We start from the raw sequence: 21,356 nt of genomic DNA, 5'->3' as shown, positions 1-21,356 counted from the left end.
ATGTTTATTTACTTATTTATTTAAATGTATTTAAATTTTATTGGTGTTTGTAAGTGCCAAGTAATGTAATGATGCATGTGTGCAAGTCTGCGTCTGTATGTGTGTCATGCAATAATGTGACATGTAACATTCATGCCAATGAAACACTACTGAACAGAAGAACTGACAGACAGACAGACAGAGAGAGCAAGAGAGAGAGAGAGAGAGAGAGAGAGATCGGTTGGGGTATCTAGTAATGTAAGAGAGTGCTGTGAGGGACATAAGTGAAAGCAAGTCTACTTTGGAAAACAAGTCTTATGAGAACAGAGGCTACATATGGGACAGAGCAGAGAGACTCAGAGGAAGGAGAGTGCATCTGTGTATCTGACCGCACGGTAACTCTGTTGGTGTGATCTGCGTTCATCCTGGAGCAGTGCAGTCAACTTGCCCACTTGTTCCTGCATATCCTGTAGCACCTCCTGCCTGTCACACGCACGCACACAGAGACCTAGCAACACTTTGTAGCGGTAATGCACATTGTATCTACAATATTAACTGTTACTAATTCTTACATTGACATAACTGGAATTAAGTGTGAAAAACTGAGAACTTTTACTATGGTGGCTTAGTGGTTAGCATGTTTGCCTTGCACCTCCAGGTTTGGGGGTTTGATTCCTGCCTCCACCCTGTGTGTGCCTGCATATTCTCCCCGTGCTTCGGGGGTTTCGGGGGGTACTCTGGTTTCCTCCCCCAGTTCAAAGATGTGTTGTAGGCTGATTGACATTCCCAAATTGTCCGTGTGAATGTGTGTGTGTGATTGTGCCCTGCGATGGGTTTGCACCCTGTCGTGCCTTGTGCCCCGAGTTCCCTGGGATAGGCTCCAGGCTCTCCCATAACCCCGTGTAGGATAAGCTGTACAGAAAATGGATGGATGGATAAATTATGATTGCGGACTTACACAAAGACTAGTTAGTGTTTACGCGTTACCTACTATAAACATGTAATCATGCAATCAGCTGTCAGAAATGAAAGCCAGTCACTATGGCCTAATCAGCAGTTATGGAAAGTATACCCTGCTGAAAAATACAATAGAAACCATCATAGAATTTGTGGTGGTTTTAATAGTTATAATGGAAATTGTATTGGTTTAAATGGAAACTGTAACCGTCCCTGTGGGTCTCTATTGGTAATTTGTTGCCTTGTTGGCATGTTGTCTTGTAGATACCATTAAGGAATAATAATGGTAATGGTTTTAATGGTTAGCTGATGGCTTGTAATGGTAGCTAGTTGTAGTGGAAACCACTAGAATTTCTGTGATGGTTTCTTTCTTTTTTTCAGCAGGATATGTGAAAAAATAGAGAAGTCCCTACTATGACAAATCAGAATAATATGAAATGGTGTTCTTGTGCAACTTTTGGGTTGATTACGTTCCCTGACCATAATTCCGACATGAATGTAGCATAAAAAATGGGGCGGAGCGTGTAATAGGTTCAAATGTCTGTCAATTAAAACAGTCTCTGATTGGTTACAACCTCAAACACGCCTCCAACCGCCAGGTGACGGGTGTTTGGACGCTGCAGAACATTACTACTGTATTAAATAGGATGTCAAAATAGTCCGCGACTTGTGAGAACTGCCTTAATAATGACTGAAACTGAGTAAGTTTGAACTTTTCATGGTAATACCAAATTGCTTCTAAGCATTTTAAGGAGACATATAGAGTCCTGTGTCCGTATAGGCTTACTGATTAGCAATGTTTGCTAGTTAGCTAAATGTTTTATGCTAGATGTTTAGCTTGCTAGCCAACTGAGGCTAACTCAGTGATTGAAACAAAGTAGTTTAAGTTGCCTGGAAATAACCTGAAGAAGAGTGTAGGAAAACCTTTTCAAAAATATAAAATAAGCATACCATATGAAGATGTGATATTTTGCTAGCCGGCTTAGCAGTATCAGTTTCATCCGGCTAAGTCAAGGCTAGTAGGTTACCTTTAGATAATGTCATGGCAGGAAAATAGATTAAAGCATCATTAACTAAAACCTGTAGCGGTTACTGCAGCAGGTTGGACTGTTCTTGCACGGCTGTGCAATGGGTTTTATGAATATTGTATTGGGAATAGTATTCTGTTTGTACTTCCTAATCTAATTCCAGGTTTTAGGTCAGTGCTCTTTGTTTACTTGACGTTGACAAGATGCATTTTTATTTCTTTTCAATTTCAGCTTGGGTTTGGCATGCCAACATGTCCTTCTTGACAAAACGCCAGTTCAGCTGCTTCACGAGTATGGCACTAAAACTGGCAATGTGCCTTTTTACATGATGGAGAGAGCAGATGGAGAAGCCCACCAACCGCTCTTCATCTTTAGTGTTACCATTGGAGACATCACCTGTACAGGTCAGACTCACACTGGATCTCACACAGCGGTATGGGTTAGACTCACGATAAACCTCATGCACCTGTACAAGTCAGACTCGCAATAAACCTCACGCACTGAAACAGGTCAGACTCGCAATAAACCTTGCGCACCTGTGCAGGTCAGACTCGCAATAAACCTTGCGCACCTGTGCAGGTCAGACTCGCAATAAACCTCGCGCACCTGTGCAGGTCAGACTCGCAATAAACCTCGCGCACCTGTGCAGGTCAGACTCGCAATAAACCTCGCGCACCTGTGCAGGTCAGACTCGCAATAAACCTCGCGCACCTGTGCAGGTCAGACTCGCAATAAACCTCGCGCACCTGTGCAGGTCAGACTCGCAGTAAACCTCGCGCACTGAAACAGGTCAGACTCGCAGTAAACCTCGCGCACTGAAACAGGTCAGACTCGCAGTAAACCTCGCGCACTGAAACAGGTCAGACTCGCAGTAAACCTCGCGCACTGAAACAGGTCAGACTCGCACGAAACCTCGCGCACTGAAACAGGTCAGACTCGCAATAAACCTCGCGCACTGAAACAGGTCAGACTCGCAATAAACCTCGCGCACTGAAACAGGTCAGACTCGCAATAAACCTCGCGCACCTGCGTTGTATCCGCTGGTATCTGTTTAACCCTGGCCCCACCCCTGTCCTAAAACCACCTCCATTATAGCAGGGGGAATGTTACTGTCAGATACTGTTCCCCCTGTGTTCAATAAGAAATAAAGCTTATACATGTGTCAATTTTATACTGCAGACTTTTTTTCCCCACAACAGATAAGTCCTATGCTTTTTAACCTGACATCCCTAAATTTGTCCATAATAACATGGGGGAACGCATCCTGAAGGGGCTAGGGGGAAACTGAGTTCAATACAACACTTTTACAGGTGCCTGAGGTTGATTGTGAGTCTGACCTGTACAGGTGCCTGAGGTTGATTGTGAGTCTGACCTGTACAGGTGCCTGAGGTTGATTGTGAGTCTGACCTGTACAGGTGCCTGAGGTTGATTGTGAGTCTGACCTGTACAGGTGCCTGAGGTTGATTGTGAGTCTGACCTGTACAGGTGCCTGAGGTTGATTGTGAGTCTGACCTGTACAGGTGCCTGAGGTTGATTGTGAGTCTGACCTGTACAGGTGTGTGAGGTTTGTTGTGAGTCTGACCTGTACAGGTGCGTGAAGTGTATTGAACTGTTTCCCCCAGCCCGTTTAGGATGTGTTTCCCCATGCTATAATGGACAATACATCATATGCGGATACAACATGGGTCAAACTTGCACTAAACCTCATCCACCTGTACAAGCCACACTCAGACTAAAACCTATACAACTGAACAGATCAGACTCAAGCTAAACCTCATAATGGGTCAGACACTGAATAAGCCTCATATGCCTGTATGGGTCAGATGTATGCTGGACAAGATATACCACATTATCTGTGAGTGAAGTCCTCATGAATTGTGTACACCCAAAGGGATATGCAAGTATGGAGCAGTGAAGCAAAGCATTCAGAGCTCATCATGCATGTGAGCACTTAAGTTCTGCAACAACTGAGATCTTTGTGTTTTCTTTCCCCTCATTTGCCAGGATTTACTTTTTGCGCATTAATTAAGTTGACGTTTGTGACTTGGTGCGGGAGTAAGATGTCTGTTCTCGCTACTTCTGATAGTTTACTCTCAACCAACTCCCTTTCTTCTGGAAACACAGACTGTGAAACATTCCCAAGTTGATGGAGACAAAAGAGCTCACAATAAACTTAACTTTAATGTTAGTTTCAGCTACAGATGAACAAACTGTGCAGCTGTATGATAACATTGTTTTTTTTAGGTTGGTTCCAGTTGGAATCATCAAAAGACTGGCATATTTTAACCACTAGCTAGATTTATACAATGCAGAACAGAAAATCTATTACATGTCAAACATATAGACACATTTTAACATGCTTTCACTGTATCATTTTCACTCTGTCTATTTATTATAGGCCAGGGTCCCTCTAAAAAAGCTGCCAAACAAGAGGCTGCAATGGTGGCTCTGAAAATACTGGAGTTAGACATTGAAAAATGGTGAGTACACAACAGATTGCAGTTTATAAGCTATGACATTTGTGAAGGAGCTGTATTTGTGAGATGCTGGCATACACAGTCTGGCCCAATACTTCTATCAAAAAGAATGCATATTTAATTACTTTTTAAATTGATTTATTCCAGAAGAGATACAAGTAATGACAGTTGGCATGTGGAGTTGATTGTGAGAGCTGTTGAATAGCAAGGATGAAGAAATGGATTGGAGTACAATTATAATATGTTTGTTGTATCTGAAATGAAATGGGTGTAATGCAGTTAGTAAACTGTTTACACGCATTCAATAGGTAGAGTCAGTCATATTAAGCATAGTGCTATGGTCAACAGCCACTACGTGCTCTTTAGTGTTCTACATATGGGTAACAATGACTGTTAGGAGAGAAAGAATTTAAATAATATTATGCTGTTACATGAATAAAACAATGAAAGAATAGCTCAAATATAGCAGGAAATATCTAATGAATATACAATTGATGTTCTGTCAGTAAATCTATAAAACATGTAATATAAACAGTAACTTGTTTAACTCTGTTAATACGGCCGAGTTATGAACTAAATGGTGTCGGTAATTTCCATTGCCAAATTGACATTAATAATCTAGAACTAAACAAATGATTACTTACATTGTCATACATGCACAGTTGGTGCTAGGATAAACAAAGTTGCTTTTGTTTTTATTTGCTGTAAACGAAGGCACTTTCAGTATTGTTTTGACTACCAGCTCTGGTAACCATCTCCATGGCATCGGCAACACAGTGCAAAAAATTACCGTAGAGCAGGGAGATTTGAAAAACTGTTCCATAGTATAAGACCGCAGTGGTTTCATTAGACATTTCTCATTTTATTCCAAAGCCCTCCAAATCAAAGGATTGAAAATAATGACTGTGGTGGTGAAGTAAACGACCAGCCTAATCCAGTAGGAATACTGCAGGTAATCACTAGTCTTTTCTAAACACCATTAATTACGTTTCTCTTAGTGAAATGCTCAATGCCTGTAATAACGATAGAAGACATATAAATGTAATCTTTACATGGTTTTTCATGAACAACTTGATAATCATTTACTGTTTTCATATGATTTGTTTCACCAAGGAATACTGCATGTAGCTTTCGAGTAAGCGTTAGTCAAGTGTTCATTCCTGTGCTTGAACTGTGCCTGTCTTGCAGGAGCTTGCGATGCAGAGGTCCTGGCGTCTCCCAGAATACATAGTATGTTCAGAAGCAGGTCCGGATCATAAGAAAGAGTTTACAGTAATTTGCCGGTTGGAGACACTCTCAGAAAAAGGTTTGTAGCTTTCCTTATGATATCAAGCGTATATTCTCTGTCCAGTCTATGTCCAGTTTGACTATGACTATGTATTGATTGCAGTGGAAAAAAAAACCCTTTAACTCAGCCATGAATTAAACTTAAGCCTGTGCAAACATGGATTTAAATGTTAAACACTAAAAATCGTTTACCTGAAAAGCATATTAAACAGTGGTAGATGTAGGTTAAAAATATACATCCTTAAATGCAATTATTATAACGAATTATAAATGCTACTCTGTGAGTATTTAAATCGTGTAGATTAACATGATAAATAACATGACAGTCGGTTTGAAAAAAAAAAAAAACAGGTTAAGAATGACCATGCGTTGGTATTTTACATTTATTTAATTGTCAAATATATGAGAATCTGTCTTATTGACTTGATGACTGCTGTATGTCCTGTTTTAATAGCTATGCTGTTATATTCATTGCTAATTAACAACACTTTTGGTTTAAAGCTGATAATGAATGTATTTTTGCTATAATATCCACCATAAGCCTCTGTGCTATATTGTCGAACCAGGTACCGGGAGCTCTAAAAAGAATGCCAGAAGAGTAGCAGCAGAAAAGATGTTGGAAAAACTACATTGTCTCTCAGGGTCTACTGAGATTACATGGGTAAAATGAGTATTCATTCACCCTCTGGGTTTGCCAGAGCATTTTATATTTTTATTTAAAAAAATTTAAAAATTCACTACATTGAAGATGTACCCCCCTGTTCGGTCTAATTCTCTGCAGAATCCAAAACCACATGTATACTTGGAGAGTTTGAGGAACTCCGAGTCGGAGAAGATTTTGTTACTGAGGAGGAATCCTCTCAGTATTCCCAACATGGACTATGTACAGATGATGCTGGAGTTATCGCAAGAGCAGGGCTTTGAGGTCACATATTTTGACATAGGTAAGTTTAGCTTTTTCCCTTCAAGAAAATAAATTTTCACATAGTTTCCTTCCCTGTGCTCTGACCCCAACTTCCCTGACCAGCCACTTTTGTCTCTTTTGCACAAAGTTATTAAGACAAAAATGCAGCTTGTTATACTACTCATAAACTGCGAAGTATGTGGTGGAGAACATAAAGTAATAGCTACATCTGTGCTGAAGAATTGAAATATATTTATATTTTATATAAATATAAAATCGTTGCTATATATATGAGAATGAAGCTGTCTGTTTGTAGACAACAATGTAAGTGTTAACAGGAACTAATTTGTTTCTGTAGATACAAAGCAAGATATGTTGTGCTTTAATTTATAGAAATGTGTAACTGGTGGTAAATTACTGTAGTATAAATGGAGCATACAGTATGATGATGATTTGTTGATAACCTGTTGATTGTCTTATAACCACCCCGCCTGATGTTTTATTACCTACATATGTGGTATAATTAAAAAAAAAAAGATTTATAAGCTCTATTAACTTGAATAAAATACTGTTTATTTGTATAGGTGCCTAATATTTGTTCAAAAGTCTTGAGAGGATATGGATATTTATATATTTTGTTCTCCCCCCTTAGATTAACATCTTGTCAAACTTTATGCTGATATTTCTGTGTGTCTCTGTGTTGCAGATGAACTTACAGTAAATGGGCAGTACCAGTGTTTGGCTGAGCTGTCCACCATGCCAGTTACAGTATGTCATGGTACAGGAATCTCCTGCAGTAATGCACACAATGATGCAGCTCACAATGCTCTGCAATACATTAAGATCATGGCCAGCACCAAATAATCACCAGCTACAACCTTCCAGTCCACACTGCATAGATAATAGCTTTAAATGAACCATCATGAACAAATTGGATCAATGTCTGAAAGTATGCTCTGCCCAGTTTCTTAAGCTTGGCTGCAACTACAGACATTTTGTTTAAGCTGAGGTCAGTTACTTATTAAGAGAGATTTATTTATTCCTGATGAGTGTGTGACAACTAGGCATCATAGAATCAGTTCTGACCGTAGTATATAATTTTCTCATCAAAACCAGCCATTATTGACAAGTTGTTCACACTCTAGAAACAGAGCACTATATAAACATCATCTGGATTCTTTAAAAGATTTCTTGGTTTATAAAATGTTAACCAGGCTTTATATGAACTAGCTGGGGGAGAGAGGAAATTTGGATAGAGAATAGACATATTTTATGAAGTGTGCCGTGTGTGAAGGAGTGTATATTTTTCGCTGACATTTGTATGTGAAAATGAAATGTTATATTTTTAAATCCTTATTTTGAATGTGTTTTGTTTATATTTACTCCTAATTATTTAAACGAATAATCATTCATTCCTCTATTACAATTAATTTAGTATATCTATTTATAATTATTCATGGCTATTGCAAGTCAAATAAACCATTTTCTTTTATTATTGAAATGTCATGTTTTCCTCAGGTTATTTCTTTTAATGTAACATTTATGTTCACATATTTAATGTGAAGCACTCCACTGAGGTTTATTACAGAAGTGTGGAAAGCAGAACGCTCCTTGATGAACTACTGCCTACTGTGAAAATGTTTAACATTTTCAGGCTGTTTTACAATTGATGTCTATTTACTTTAATAATAAGCATAAAAATCGAGTTAAAAATAATTTTTTGTATACTGTAAACATGTGTTGTGGCCGGAGCATGGTTTAGCACTGGAGTCTTTGAGAAGTGGTTAATTTGAATGAATGAATGCACATGCTTTTTTGTCTAAGCTGAGACAGCCAGTGGTTCTAAGCAAAGCAAATTCAACTCTGTGTGTGTCTGTGTGTGTGTGTCTGTGTGTGTGTGTGTCTGTGTGTGTGTGTGTCTGTGTGTGTGTGTGTGTCTGTGTGTGTGTGTCTGTGTGTGAGTTTAATTTCCGTTAAATTAGTTACACTGGGAAGATGTTTAGCATGGTAAAAATAAACAGAACCATGCTCTCTTTCACACCTGCCTTCTGAGTCCTCATTTTCCTCACAACAGCCAGGGTGTTACGATATGCCATATTCCTATTTAAATACAAATAGAGATAGCCAAAGTGTGGAAATTTCACAGTTATTTACTTTGAGATCCTGTATTGCTTGAATATCAATAGAATTATAGAAAGTATAGATGCTGATATACCATTCAAATTTTAGTTACAATTTGCCCATGTTAAGGTTGTGAAATGCCAAGTGAGATCTGATTGGAGAGTGACAGTTTTTCGAGGTAACAAGTCTTTGCGTGATTAGCTGAGCAGTTGTTCCCCTAATTGTCAAATAATCAGCATAGTTAATTTTGTCAATACTGGCTACAATGTGAAGCTTTCTTGGTTTTGTTTTGCATGTGAATTTTGACTGACTCAGCAGAGTCTGTAGATTGGGTGAATAGTGTAGAAGTTGTGCAAATGAAACAAATGTTCCCTTAGGGTTTTTTTGAGTTTATACCACAGTGAGATGGGCCTAAATATAAAATGCTGTTTTATAGTACCATCTATACTGCACCTTTCTGCCTAGTCAGGTGTTTCTAGGCTTTGCACTCTTGGCTCAGGGAAGAGCAACAGAATTGGAAAAACACCATTTCTTTTTCTTGGGATGTACATGTAAAGTGTGTGTGTGTGTGTGTGTTTGCTTGCACGCGCTATAAAGAAGAAAACCAGGCCACAGATTTCCAGCAGTTTAGTATATTGGAACAAGCACTATGTAGCAGCGGTGTACAGTGATCATGGAAAGAGAAATATGCATTTATACAATTGCACTTCGTCAGACGAGACCCGTTGTAAAATGGATTTATTCAGCCAGAACACACCACTTACAGTAGTGTAGAGTCTGCCAGACTGGATATAATGAAAATCAATTAATAAATCTATCTGTAAAACAAAAACTGCTACTGAAACAAAACATCTTTATAAGGCATCAGCATCGTCGATTGGCAGGCTATGCCACGTACACATGCAGGTAGAAAACGATGATAAATTGTCAGAGATATCCAGTATCTTTTTCTGTTGTGCTGATGTTCCTTCTCTTTACATACATGTACACTTGACTAGAATATCAGATTGAGATATTTGTACCTGGGATTATTTATTAATCGACTCAATGTTTCAATTATTAAAATTAAAAGATGGTTGAAATATCCAGTCCCTCATGCTGGTGACTACGAGCGAGAGAGAAACCAAACAATAACATTTAACTGCACTGTACGCTACAGTGAATATGTCCCTCAGCTTGCCTGACAAATTCAGTAAAACCACAAGTGGTGCACTGTTTGCATATATATTGCACATAAAAATGTATCAGGTTTGCCTTTGCTTTGATACAGCAGCCAGGTAAAAGACTGATGCCTGTTTGTTTTCAAATCAGGATTAAGGATACAGAGTTACAGATTATGCAGAAATGTTGACTGCTGTTCTAGACAGCAGAGTTAGTTCAGGGAGAAGGTGCACTGGTATCGGGTATACAGTGTGTGTTCAGTACTTAACACGCATTATAACTATAGTGCAGTACTGTGTTAGTATTATATAGATGCAGTAAGGCACAGCAAGTGGGACTGATGCACTGATACATGATTCTGTTAGTGAGAGAACGTCTGTTTACAGATATGTAACTCTACATTTTACACATGTTTTTGAACTACCATTATAGTTTTGGTAATCTAGTGACATGATATTATAAAGAGAGGATTTTTCTTTTCTGCCTATAATCTCTATAACTAGTTCAAATGAACACATGACCTTGTCGCCCGTGACTCCTGTTTAACAGAAAGAACAGCTTGTAAGTTCATTGTACTCAACGTACTGGGCACAATCCAGTATGATCCAATGAGCTATGCATAACCAATGCAACAATTTCTTAAAGGAAAATATGTTTTGTGATCAATGTGTCGAAGACCGCACATTGAAAAATAATATTCAAAGCAATGTTAAAATCACTGGAGCAAAACCTACAATTTTGTTTCATGGGTGCAGGTCTTCTAGGTCAAATAGAAACATTCACACAACAAAATAAATTGGAAACTGGGAAATTTGCATTAAATAAATATAAAAACTTGTCTTTGGTTGGAAAAAGAAACTGATTCTCAACACTGCCCACAACACGAAAGAGTTAATAAGCCATTAGCTTAAGCAGGCTTTCTAAACAAAGGTTTGAGGTTTATTATGGTGTAATAAGAGTTAGAATAGAGATTTAGTAACATCTTTTCTAATTTGACTGCATTGATTGAGACATAAAAGTTCAAAACCTTAAATCTATATTCTTAAAAAAACAAACAAACAAACAAAATCTCATTTTTAAGGGTTGCCACTAGGTGTCACTGATGTAGAAATAGATCAGCTGTTACTGAGAGAGCGCGGATGTCCTGAACCTGGCACACACACAGCAAATGGAAGAACAGTTTACATTTACATTCCACTTATATTCTTACAATTTAACAAAATGAAACCTTTAAAACCCTTTAAGGGTTTAATCCTTAATTTAATCCTTTAAAAACTAAACAATTAAATCCTAAAATAGCCACATGAGCTTTTCTTAAGAGGATATGCTAAAAATACATGCCTGGGGAATGATGGGCAATCTTAGGTGATCAGTGTGTAAAGTATACACAACCTGGTAAATGTCTTCTGTCTGGATCTACTGTAAGAGACGCTATAATCATGGACACTGACAGGGTTACGGCACAGAGATGCCATGTTTCTAGGGTCTTTAAACGCATTTAGACGGCAGATTCTCAGTAGGATCAGAATGCTCTGAGGGTATTTTCAAAAGTATACGCAACTACATTTATAATCAAACTTGACAAAATGTGATTCAAAACGGTACCTGTGTCTCTTAGGCAATTCCACGTCATAGCCACTAACCAGTTGAAAGATAGCAAATGGTGCTGAATGAAAAGAAAACAACTGGCTGGTCTATATGTGTCCCACTGTCGGGACAAACCTACAGTCCCTGCGCTGGCAATGAGGTTCTCAGCTCTGACAGCTTACAAAAATACGGTTACGTTTCAAAACTACAAATGATATGTTAACAAGTCGGTGTAGCAGATGCCAATGAAAGCTGCCATCTAAACATGCAGGATATTCTGTAGATATTGTCTATGTAACCGAGAGATAAAATTCACACTGCCGGTCTACACTTGAAGAAATCAAACCGATTTCACTAAAAGCATAAAACTGGGTTATTAAGAAGCGGCTTGTTAAGGCAAGGGCGTAAACGGGAAGCCTGACGGGCTTCAACAGGACAGATCTACAACTCCCAGACGGTTGCTGTGACAACGACCCTGTCTCTGTATGTTACTACAGTGAGAGAGACTCTGGATAGGGAGCGGTGGGGCAGCGTGTGCAGAGTCTGTCCTCATCCATCCCTCGGGAGCCATGTGAAAGCCGTCAGTATAGTCCCGTGCCGCTGCGCTTCAATGTAAGCCGTACTGTGCATAGGTAAAGCTTCTGGAGTCTGTAGCTATGGTGATATGTTTCGTACAAGCATTTAGATGCTACCACAGTTGAAGGTTTTCCAGCTTGAGGAAGCCAGGATCCTTACGCAGCTCCCAGTATGTGTTATTGGACACCCACTTCTCTCTCTGGTTCGAGTCTACAATTTTTCTGTGAATGAAAACATGGACAGATTGAAAGCTGATGAAGCGAAAGAAAGCATTAAGCAGCTACGTTACAAATGTGTTAAAAGCTCAAATACTGTCTACTCTACAGACACAACACAAACATGCTGATATTAACAGACTATTTATTAGTGTCCTTGGAGACTTAAATGCGCACCTTGGGTTGCTAGCGACCCCATGACCTCATCCGTTATCTCCTCAATATTCCTCAGTCTCAAACTAGCAGCATTCAATTAGTACATCGTTCTGTAACGTGTATCTCAATATGTCTTCTGTAAGCTGTAGCACAATATAAAAATATATTTCACTTTATAATTTCTACATCAATTTGTGTTAGATAAGTGTTAACTGCAATTCAAGGTGATGAGGGAGACATTGCACTGTTGGGCCCTTGAGCAAGGCCCTTAACCCTCAATAGCTCAGATGTATGAATGAGATGAATCTAAGTCGCTCTGGATAAGGGCGTCTGCCAAATACCATAAATGTAAATGTAAAGTAATGAGTGGCTGGCGAAAGCCCCTTGAATTTGAAATAGCCTGAACCTTGTACTGAAAATCTAATTTCTTTTTCTGCATTGAATAAGATACACTACATGACCAAAAGTCCGTGAACAAACCTGACCATCACACCCATATTTGCTATTTAAACATCCCTTTTCAGATTCAGCCCCCCTTTGCCGTTATAAGAACCTCCACTCTTCTGGGAAAGCTTCCTCTAGATTTTGGAGCATGGCGTTGGGGATTTGTGCTCATTCAGCTGCAAGCACATCAGTGAGGTCAGGCATTGATGTCAGGTGAGGAGGCCACTGACACTGTGGTTCCACAGAGAAATGTCTGACAAGGGCACCGCCACTCCTATACTTATCCTCAACATAAAATCCAGATGAATCTGCAAACTGGAAACACCTATACGCATTCACGCCTTTCCCCATTAAACTGACACAGTAGGACAAAACAAGCTAAATTTGGATGGTCCATATTTGCATAGTGAAGCAGCTCGAATATTTTACTTTTTTTTTTTTAATGGGCGACTATACCTTATGGTGTAACAATAGTCGTCTGTCACATGTTCAGTACTAACTCCTGATACAGTATTTAACCATAAAAATAAGACCGTATTTATGAGTGTTCTTTATATGATAGATTACATCTGATTACACAGTGAACGAAGATTCTACATATCGAATTCCCCTATATACTACAACTAGAATTAATGTGTCCAGAAAACAAGGTGTGATAACACACTCACTTAAAAAAGCGTGGCTGATGTTTGGTGTTGCTTTCTTCGTGCCACTTCCTCCTCGCCCGCTGAAGCTCCTCGATCCTCTGTTTCTCAGCTGCAGCTAACTCCAGCTTCCCCTCCTCCAGATACCTGTGCAAGAGGATAAGATGGTGTGGTACAGCTCAGTGACCGTCTTCCATCAAGGTGTTAAATTAATATTATAAACTGCCTCTTTGCAGTCCTGAGCTCACCATGGGCTCAAACCAGAAATCCAGAAGACCTATAACACCTTTAACAATGTAAATTTTCCAGAAGTCAAAGGTTTAGGAATTCAATCTGATGAAAAATTGTGATGTGATGCTTGTCTCCTCCAGAAGATGGCAATAGCATTTCTGCATACTGCATCTTTGACTGCAGAGTAATGACTCATGAGAATGGGAGCTCCTATGTGAGTAGGAGTGTGTGTGTGTGTGTGTGTGTGAGAGAGAGTGTACTGGTTTGGTCTGAAGCAAGTGTTTGTATGTATGAATATTTTAAGGCAATCAAATTACAACTGCTGGTTGCCATAGTTTTACTGGTTGTGCAATATCTACACAAATGATGATACAAGCTAGTTACAGAATATCCAGTGGAGTCCAAATATCTGAGACCACACTGAAAATCAGTTTGTTTGTTTTTTTAGTTCAATTTAAAATAGGAAATAAACAGAAGATTTTTTTTTACATGTTTAAAACAAAGATAGTAAATGTTCAATATCTTGAACATGTAATCTGTAATATTCTGCACTATTTCTAGGTCCCTATTTCAACAGCAACTTTGTTACACTGACCATGTTAACTGCTTTGTACAAAAGGTCAGATTTTCCTCATGCCTAACCTCTTCTACTGAAGCATGTGTTCACTCCAATGGATTTGATCTAAAATGGATCATTTTGCACACATTTGTGGAGTCATGTCATCTTGAGTCCACATTGTCTTTACGATCAGAGATGAGTGGAGTGAAAAGACAACAATCAGTATGTTTACATGGACAACAATAATCCGATATTAACCTCATTAAGACAATATTCTGATTAAGAAACTAGCATATAAACCGCTTATTGATGACCTTAATCTGACTAAAGTCATACTCGAAGTAAACAAATCGAATTAAGACATGTGGAGTATTCCTGTTTTAGTTGCATTATCGATGTGCATTATAGACACATACACACCTTAATCACACTATTAACGTCATGTGGGAGTTTTCACCGCATTTTGTAACATGACACACACACACGGCAGTGCTCAACCGTTTGACGGCTGAAGCCGCGTACTAACCTACTATATAGTAGGTGAAATACATGTATCTCAGCTACTATATAGTAGGTAAGTACGCGGTTTGGGACTCAGCCCACGGCTTCAAGCAGTCGTCTATTTGTATGTATAGCATGACAAGTAATTAACTGCATTTGAAACTTCTGTAAAATTAAAAATGAAACACCCAAAACTGTATACGGTACCATAACGAAGACCAACTGTATGTCGATACGTGAAATTCTGGAGGGAACGTCGGATGGTGTGGCGTGGGGACGTAATGACGTGTCCCGTTAATCGATCTATTTCTATAACATGTAAAACCTGAACATGAAAGGAATAGCCTAAAAGCAACTCATGTAAATTAATTAATTTAACTTAATCAGGATATTGTCTTATTCAGAATAAGGTCAATAATTAGATAACTGCTGTCCATTTAAACGTAGTCACTGAAGCAGACAGGTGATGAGACACAGACTGATCTGATGGATGTAATGTGCTTGCGGTACTCAAATACCGATGCTGGAGCTCACTAGCTCACACGGAAAATGAATGCTCTCTGTCCACTTTGTCACGTCATGTCCCTGCTGGGATGAGCTCAGGATTACATGTGGGGGTTTGTGTGTAAAATATAAATATTATGACACTTCAAATAGCATTTGAACAGTGAAATCCGTTCTGTGAGTGTTTTTGATCTGTTTTGAGGTAAGTACACTTAATCTGTGTGTTTGTGTGTGTATACCTCTGGTCTGGTCGGAAACGAGCATCTGTAGGTGGCAGCAGCTCCCTCATCTCCGTACAAAGCTCATTCAGCTCAATAGCAAACCTGGTAAAGCCGTAGTAGAGCTCATAGTCTGTAGGCATCGACCCTGGAAAGTACACATTTCAAACGTGCACACAGCACAAAGATCAAATCACGTAATTCACTAATGTGGCATTTTACGCAACAATATAAAGTGCATTCGATTCAAAATACCTGGTCTCCAGATACACCTAGCTGAGGGTGGTACACCACAGTAAAGACCTTCATGCCATTTCCCAAAGAGCCTGTGGACCACCTTCCCCTCCTGGTCCATCACAAAGCCCTGCACCTCATTCACATTGGAGCTCCAGTAGTTACCCTATATGCACATGCAAGCATACATAAGGAAGAAAGAAATGACAGACAGGGAAAGCAACAGATAAAGACAGATGTGAGAGAGTGTGTGCTGGATGAATACCTTGATGAAGGTGAGTTTGCAGATGCAGGCACTACTCTTGGTGTTTCGGATTGTGATCTCTCCATAGTGCTCGATCCACCTTCTACCACTCAGAATGTTGTGCACACATGTGGTCACTTTATTCCATTCATAATGATCACCATAGCTATAAACACAAAACATACCAATTAGTCTAAAGCCGGGTGTACACTGTGCAATTATTAATAGTCATTTGCGACTGTTGCTTGTCAGACTCTACGAACACGATCCCGGCTGTAAGCCGTTTCACACTGTAGGATCTCAGCTGTCATTAATATCAGACTGTACGACAGTCAACATGTGAAAAACAGACGCACGCACGCAAGAAGACTCGTACGGAGTAGGAAAAGACATACTACAGGACTGTGCCTCAGATCTTCTGACACTGTAAGAATTTAATTGGAGGAAAAATGTTATCGCAACGACCGTCGGCTGTCGGGGAACACATCAAACTAGCATCAAAGGATTATAGGAATCTTTTAGGATTCTCAAATTTTGACCAAATCGTGGCCAAAATCGTACAGTGTGAACCCGACTTAAGGCTCAGTAAGACTAACATCCAAGCCTTTGAGGACAATCAACAACAAAACATTTATTCTTGAAAGAGAAAACACTGCTGCAAGGAAATTTACTTTACTTTCACTGTTTACTTGAATACACACAAAGTAAGTATAAATATATAAATATAAATATAAATATATATATATATATATATTAAAAAAAGGTTTTTGTACCTGGGAAGCATGACATTTACGATGCCAATGGGGAGGATTTCCATAGACTTCCCCCAGAACTTATTCTTCCATCTGACATCTAATGAATTATTACAAACACACATTTGTCTTATTATCCTTGTGAGGACCTTACACTTATATAATAATTAATGCAGGTAATTAATATTATGCCTACCCTTAAACATAACCCTAAAATCTGTAACCAAAAGGAAAGCTCTTGGTTATTTTAATTCTTTTTTTTTCTTTTTTAAATAAAAGCTGGAAATTTTTGTATAAAAAACAAAAAAACAAAAAACTGTCAGACATTTGGGATATTTGGTCCCCACCAAGATATAAAAACATGCCCACACATAATAGTCAGGAGAAAAAAAAACCTCATCATCCTTGCCTGCCAGTGACAATATGACATCTTGGAAAAGCACACAGAAACCTGGAACCTGAGGTGTACTGTACTAAGTTTACTGTGAGCACAGCTGGGAAACTCTACGGCTGATTTTATGTCCAGTACATGATACATGCAGAGAGAGGCAGGACGGTATAGATAGAAAAAAACAGAAGAAGAAAAGAAGAGAAAACTACCTGGCTAATGAATGGCATAAGCGGGAAAACAGAATAGTTCAGTCTTACCTTGCCAGAAGGTGAAGTTTTTGGACTCACAGTGGCAGGCAGAGACTGGGGGATGGTGGCTCACCTGAACACAGAAAAAATACACAAATGAGCCAGAGGAGATTTTGAAATTTCCTCATATGTTCTGCATGAAGCCTTTCATGACCCTTCCTCGTGAAACATTTGATAGAAGCCAAAAATAGATAGTGGTCCTTAATCCAAAAATAATCCTAATGTATTCACAGTGTATGAATCAGACAAATTGTGGGAGAATACAAAATAAATATTCTGGTGAATTTGATTTCTGACATTTGTTTGTTTTTATAGCCTGACTTTAAAACAAAGATTGCAATTCAGAAGATTTATGATTAGAAAAAAAAGAACATTCTGCAACATGCTCTTCTCAACAAAATCACACATCCTGTTGCTTTAATGCAGTATAATCTCAGAAACGTTAGCGAAGTTGTAGCTGAATCAGATATTCAGCTTTCATTCAGTACTTTCTGTATCATTCCTGGTCTCCTTCTGCATTCAGTAGTGAGGCAGCGAGGGAAAATATCAAACTGGCTGCCCAAAAATATCCAACCCAAAGTGGTTGTAATTCTTCAACAATTACTTTTCTCCTCCAAGATGCGTTATCAGGAGGGGTTATTCACAATATTCAGGCTGCGAGTCATTGCTCTGGACGCTACCTGGAGTCCCTGCTGTAAGAAGGCAGGTTTACAACAGATAATATAAATCGAGAGTTAGAATTAAAGTTATGAACACCTTGATACACATCAGAGATTTTTCCACTCAATCAGCATATTATTTTGCACACTCACATCACATTCGCACACATGTACACTCACTGTCCACTTTATTAGGAACACCTGCACGTTCATGCGGTTATCTAATCAGCTAATCGTATGGTAGCAGCGAAATGCATAAAAGCATGCAGATACATATCAAAAGCTTATGTTAAGGTTCACATCAAACATCAGAATGGGGGAAAATATGATCTCTATTTGACTTTAACCGTAGAATGGTTGTTAAGGTCAGCCAAGAACAAGAATCTAAAGCTATCATGGGCACAGACTCTTCTAATCTTCAATGGTCCTGTTTGGTCTGGACCCATGGTAGCCTCAGATTCCTGTTCTTGGTTGACAGGAGTTCCTGATGTGGCATCTGCTGTTGTAGTCCATCCACCTCTAGGTTCTATGCTGTATGCATGCTGAGATGCTTTTCTGTTCACCACGGGTGTAAACAGTGATTATTTGAGTTACTATATGTTTCCTGGCAACTCACCCCAATCTGTGCATTATCACCCACAGAAGTGGCACTTACTCAATGCTTTTTTATTTTTTGCATCATTCTGTGTAAACTCTAGAAACTGTTGTGTGTGGAAAATCCCAGGAGATCAGCAGTTTCTGAAATACTCAAACCAGCCCATCTGGTACCAGCAACCACGCTATGATCAAAGTCACAGAGATCATGCTGTTTCTTCATTCTGCTATTTGATGTAAACATTTACTGAAGCTCTTGACCTGTATCTGCATGATTTTATTGGCTGATTAGATAATACCATGCATGTGCAGGTGTTCCTAATAAAGTGTACAGTAAGCATACATACGCATACTCCCATACACACTCACACAGAGGATAGAAGTCTGCTGACAAAGATCTTCTGCAACTATGCAGAGGAGATTCTCTACCAGAGGACAAGAGCTTTTTATGGCCTTGCGCATGTGTGTTCACAAAAGCAGACAGACGCACACACACAGAGATGTTGCATAATAACAGTAGAGCTGTAACAACAACATATTTCTCTCCGTGAATTTGACACTGGTTCTAAATGACTTACTTTACATCACCGTGATTTCCTGCTTGCACGTTTGACAGCTGTGTTAATGTGGACCGTATAACTGTGAAGCCTGTGAGACAGGAGTAAAAAAAAAAAAAAAAAAGCACAAGCTGAAGATGCCTTACCTGTTCAGAGAAGAAGCAGAAGCCCTTGTCTTCTCGGATACATTCGTACGTCTCTCCCAGTATGGGGTTAAAGGGCTTGCTGCCTGCGCGGTAGTATGTGGAGGAGTACGCTGAGACAGCAAACGCAGCTACCAGCGCCTACACGCACATTAGCAGGAGATACACACCATACACAGGCAAGCAAACTGTTAAAGGAAATTACTGCTGACAAGCACGCTTGACTGAATGACTATAAGAAAGGAGGCGTTCAAGGAAAGAAAAACACACTTAAGAAATCAAATGCGCTCTAGCTCATAAGGAGATCTGTGTTAAGGATCCTGAAGCTTGTGAATAACTGACATGAATCTTTAGTTAAATGTCACCTTAAAGGAAACAGCATGTAAAGTGATTTAGTGTGTGTGAGGGCCATAGAAGCTGAAATGAGGATAAAATGAAGCTGAACAACTTTAATGAGGCCAGAAGATACTACAGAGAACATTTAGTCCCTGAATATGCGCGCACACACACACACACACACACACACACACACACACACACACACACACACACACACACACACACACACACACACACACACACACACACACACACACACACACACACACACACACACACACACACACACACACACAGCCTCTTATTCCAGGAGTACTGTACGTACTTACTTGCTGTGGGCAATATTTGTTCCTCCATAAGGTCCTTGTCCTTATTTTATGCTATGGTAAGTTGAACAATTCTATAAAGTTCGTAGTTGTGGGATAGTTTGCTGTTGGACATGACCTATTCTAGCAATTTATACACATTCTGGGCCAATACAAATGGAAGAGTTGAGTTAAGCAAGTATAATGAGGAGTCGATAATGACATTGCACAACCACAACCCAATATAAATGGGCAATATTAAATACAATATATAGATGAATCACCTTAACTGGACTCAATAGTTATCTAAAGAACTGAATTATATATGGCATGTTGATTATTGCAATAAAATTAGGAACACCAATTAGGGCTACTTTAGTGTAGCTGTAAACAGACGACTGCATTCTCAGCTCGTCCATTAAACCATGGGACTGTTTTCTTTAAAGAAGAGTGCAAATTAAACAAAACAAGGGCACAATTCATTCATTCTAAAACTCAAAACAGCATAATGAAAGCATGAAAATGTACACTGCGTATATTATGATTTCATTACCTCAATTTGCTATCTTATTGACTACGTTTACATGGACAGCAGTAATCTAGTTATTGACCTTGTTCTGATTAAGCTGTTTACATGAGTCGCTTTAAGAATATTCCTTTCATGTTCAGGTTTTACATGTTATAGAACATAGACCGATTAACAGCACATGTCATTACGTCCTCACGCCACGCCACGCCGTTCCAACGTTCCCTCCAGAATTTCATGTGTCAACATACAGTTTGTCTTCGTTATGGTACCGTATACAGTTTGGGGTGTTTCATTTTTAATTTTAATTTAATTTTAAAAGTGCAGTTAATTATTTGTCCTTCTGTACGTGCTAATAGACGGCTGCTTGAAGCCATGGGCTGCATCTGAAACCGCATACTTACCTACTTTATAGCAGCTGAAATACATGTATAGGTTTCGGACGCAGCCGTACTCTCTTGTTTGCCGTCAAACGGTTGAGAACTGCCATGTGTGTATGTGTCCTGTCGCAAAATGCGGTGAAAACTCCCACACGGTTTTAATAGTGTGATTAAGGTGTGTACATGTCTGTAATGCACGTCGATAATGCGACTAAAACAGGAATACTCCACATGTCATAATTCGTTTTGTGTTTACTTCGAGTATGACTTTAATCGGATTAAGGTCATCAATAATCACTGTTTACATGCTAGTTTCTTAATCAGAGTATTGTCTTAATCGGGTTAATATCGGCTCCATGTAAACGTTACTTTAAGTTGTGCATCCAATTTATTACATCATCATTTTCATCCCCAGATTTTTCAGTCTTGAAGGAA

The 21,356-nt window shown here is 39.1% G+C and overlaps 2 protein-coding genes across 9 annotated transcripts in view; one reads left to right on the top strand and one right to left on the bottom strand.

Annotated features, from left to right (window-relative positions):
• Positions 1 to 1,337: 1,337 nt before the first annotated feature.
• Positions 1,338 to 8,670, top strand: prkra (protein kinase, interferon-inducible double stranded RNA dependent activator). Its single transcript, XM_053627080.1, has 8 exons — positions 1,338 to 1,637; positions 2,196 to 2,368; positions 4,363 to 4,444; positions 5,315 to 5,393; positions 5,630 to 5,747; positions 6,295 to 6,389; positions 6,510 to 6,672; positions 7,339 to 8,670. Exons 1-8 carry the CDS (start codon positions 1,624 to 1,626, stop codon positions 7,494 to 7,496), a joined length of 882 nt encoding a protein of 293 aa, XP_053483055.1. The 5' UTR covers positions 1,338 to 1,623; the 3' UTR covers positions 7,497 to 8,670.
• A 699-nt stretch (positions 8,671 to 9,369) lies between these two features.
• osbpl6 (oxysterol binding protein-like 6) overlaps positions 9,370 to 21,356 on the bottom strand; it is a 61,044-nt gene continuing 49,057 nt past the window's right edge. For all 8 annotated transcript variants that reach the window (XM_053627068.1, XM_053627072.1, XM_053627073.1 and 5 more), the window contains 8 exons: positions 19,375 to 19,512; positions 17,428 to 17,491; positions 16,801 to 16,879; positions 16,049 to 16,193; positions 15,805 to 15,949; positions 15,571 to 15,697; positions 13,561 to 13,683; positions 9,370 to 12,298 (listed from right to left, as the gene is read on the bottom strand). In XM_053627068.1, the coding sequence (XP_053483043.1) occupies positions 12,190 to 12,298; positions 13,561 to 13,683; positions 15,571 to 15,697; positions 15,805 to 15,949; positions 16,049 to 16,193; positions 16,801 to 16,879; positions 17,428 to 17,491; positions 19,375 to 19,512 (930 nt within the window). In that variant the 3' untranslated portion in view covers positions 9,370 to 12,189. The remainder of the gene's footprint in view (positions 12,299 to 13,560; positions 13,684 to 15,570; positions 15,698 to 15,804; positions 15,950 to 16,048; positions 16,194 to 16,800; positions 16,880 to 17,427; positions 17,492 to 19,374; positions 19,513 to 21,356) is intronic.

This window comes from Ictalurus furcatus, chromosome 6, assembly GCF_023375685.1.
Source record: "Ictalurus furcatus strain D&B chromosome 6, Billie_1.0, whole genome shotgun sequence".
Classification (NCBI taxonomy): Eukaryota; Metazoa; Chordata; class Actinopteri; order Siluriformes; family Ictaluridae; genus Ictalurus; species Ictalurus furcatus.
This window is presented reverse-complemented; position numbering and strand designations above follow the sequence as displayed.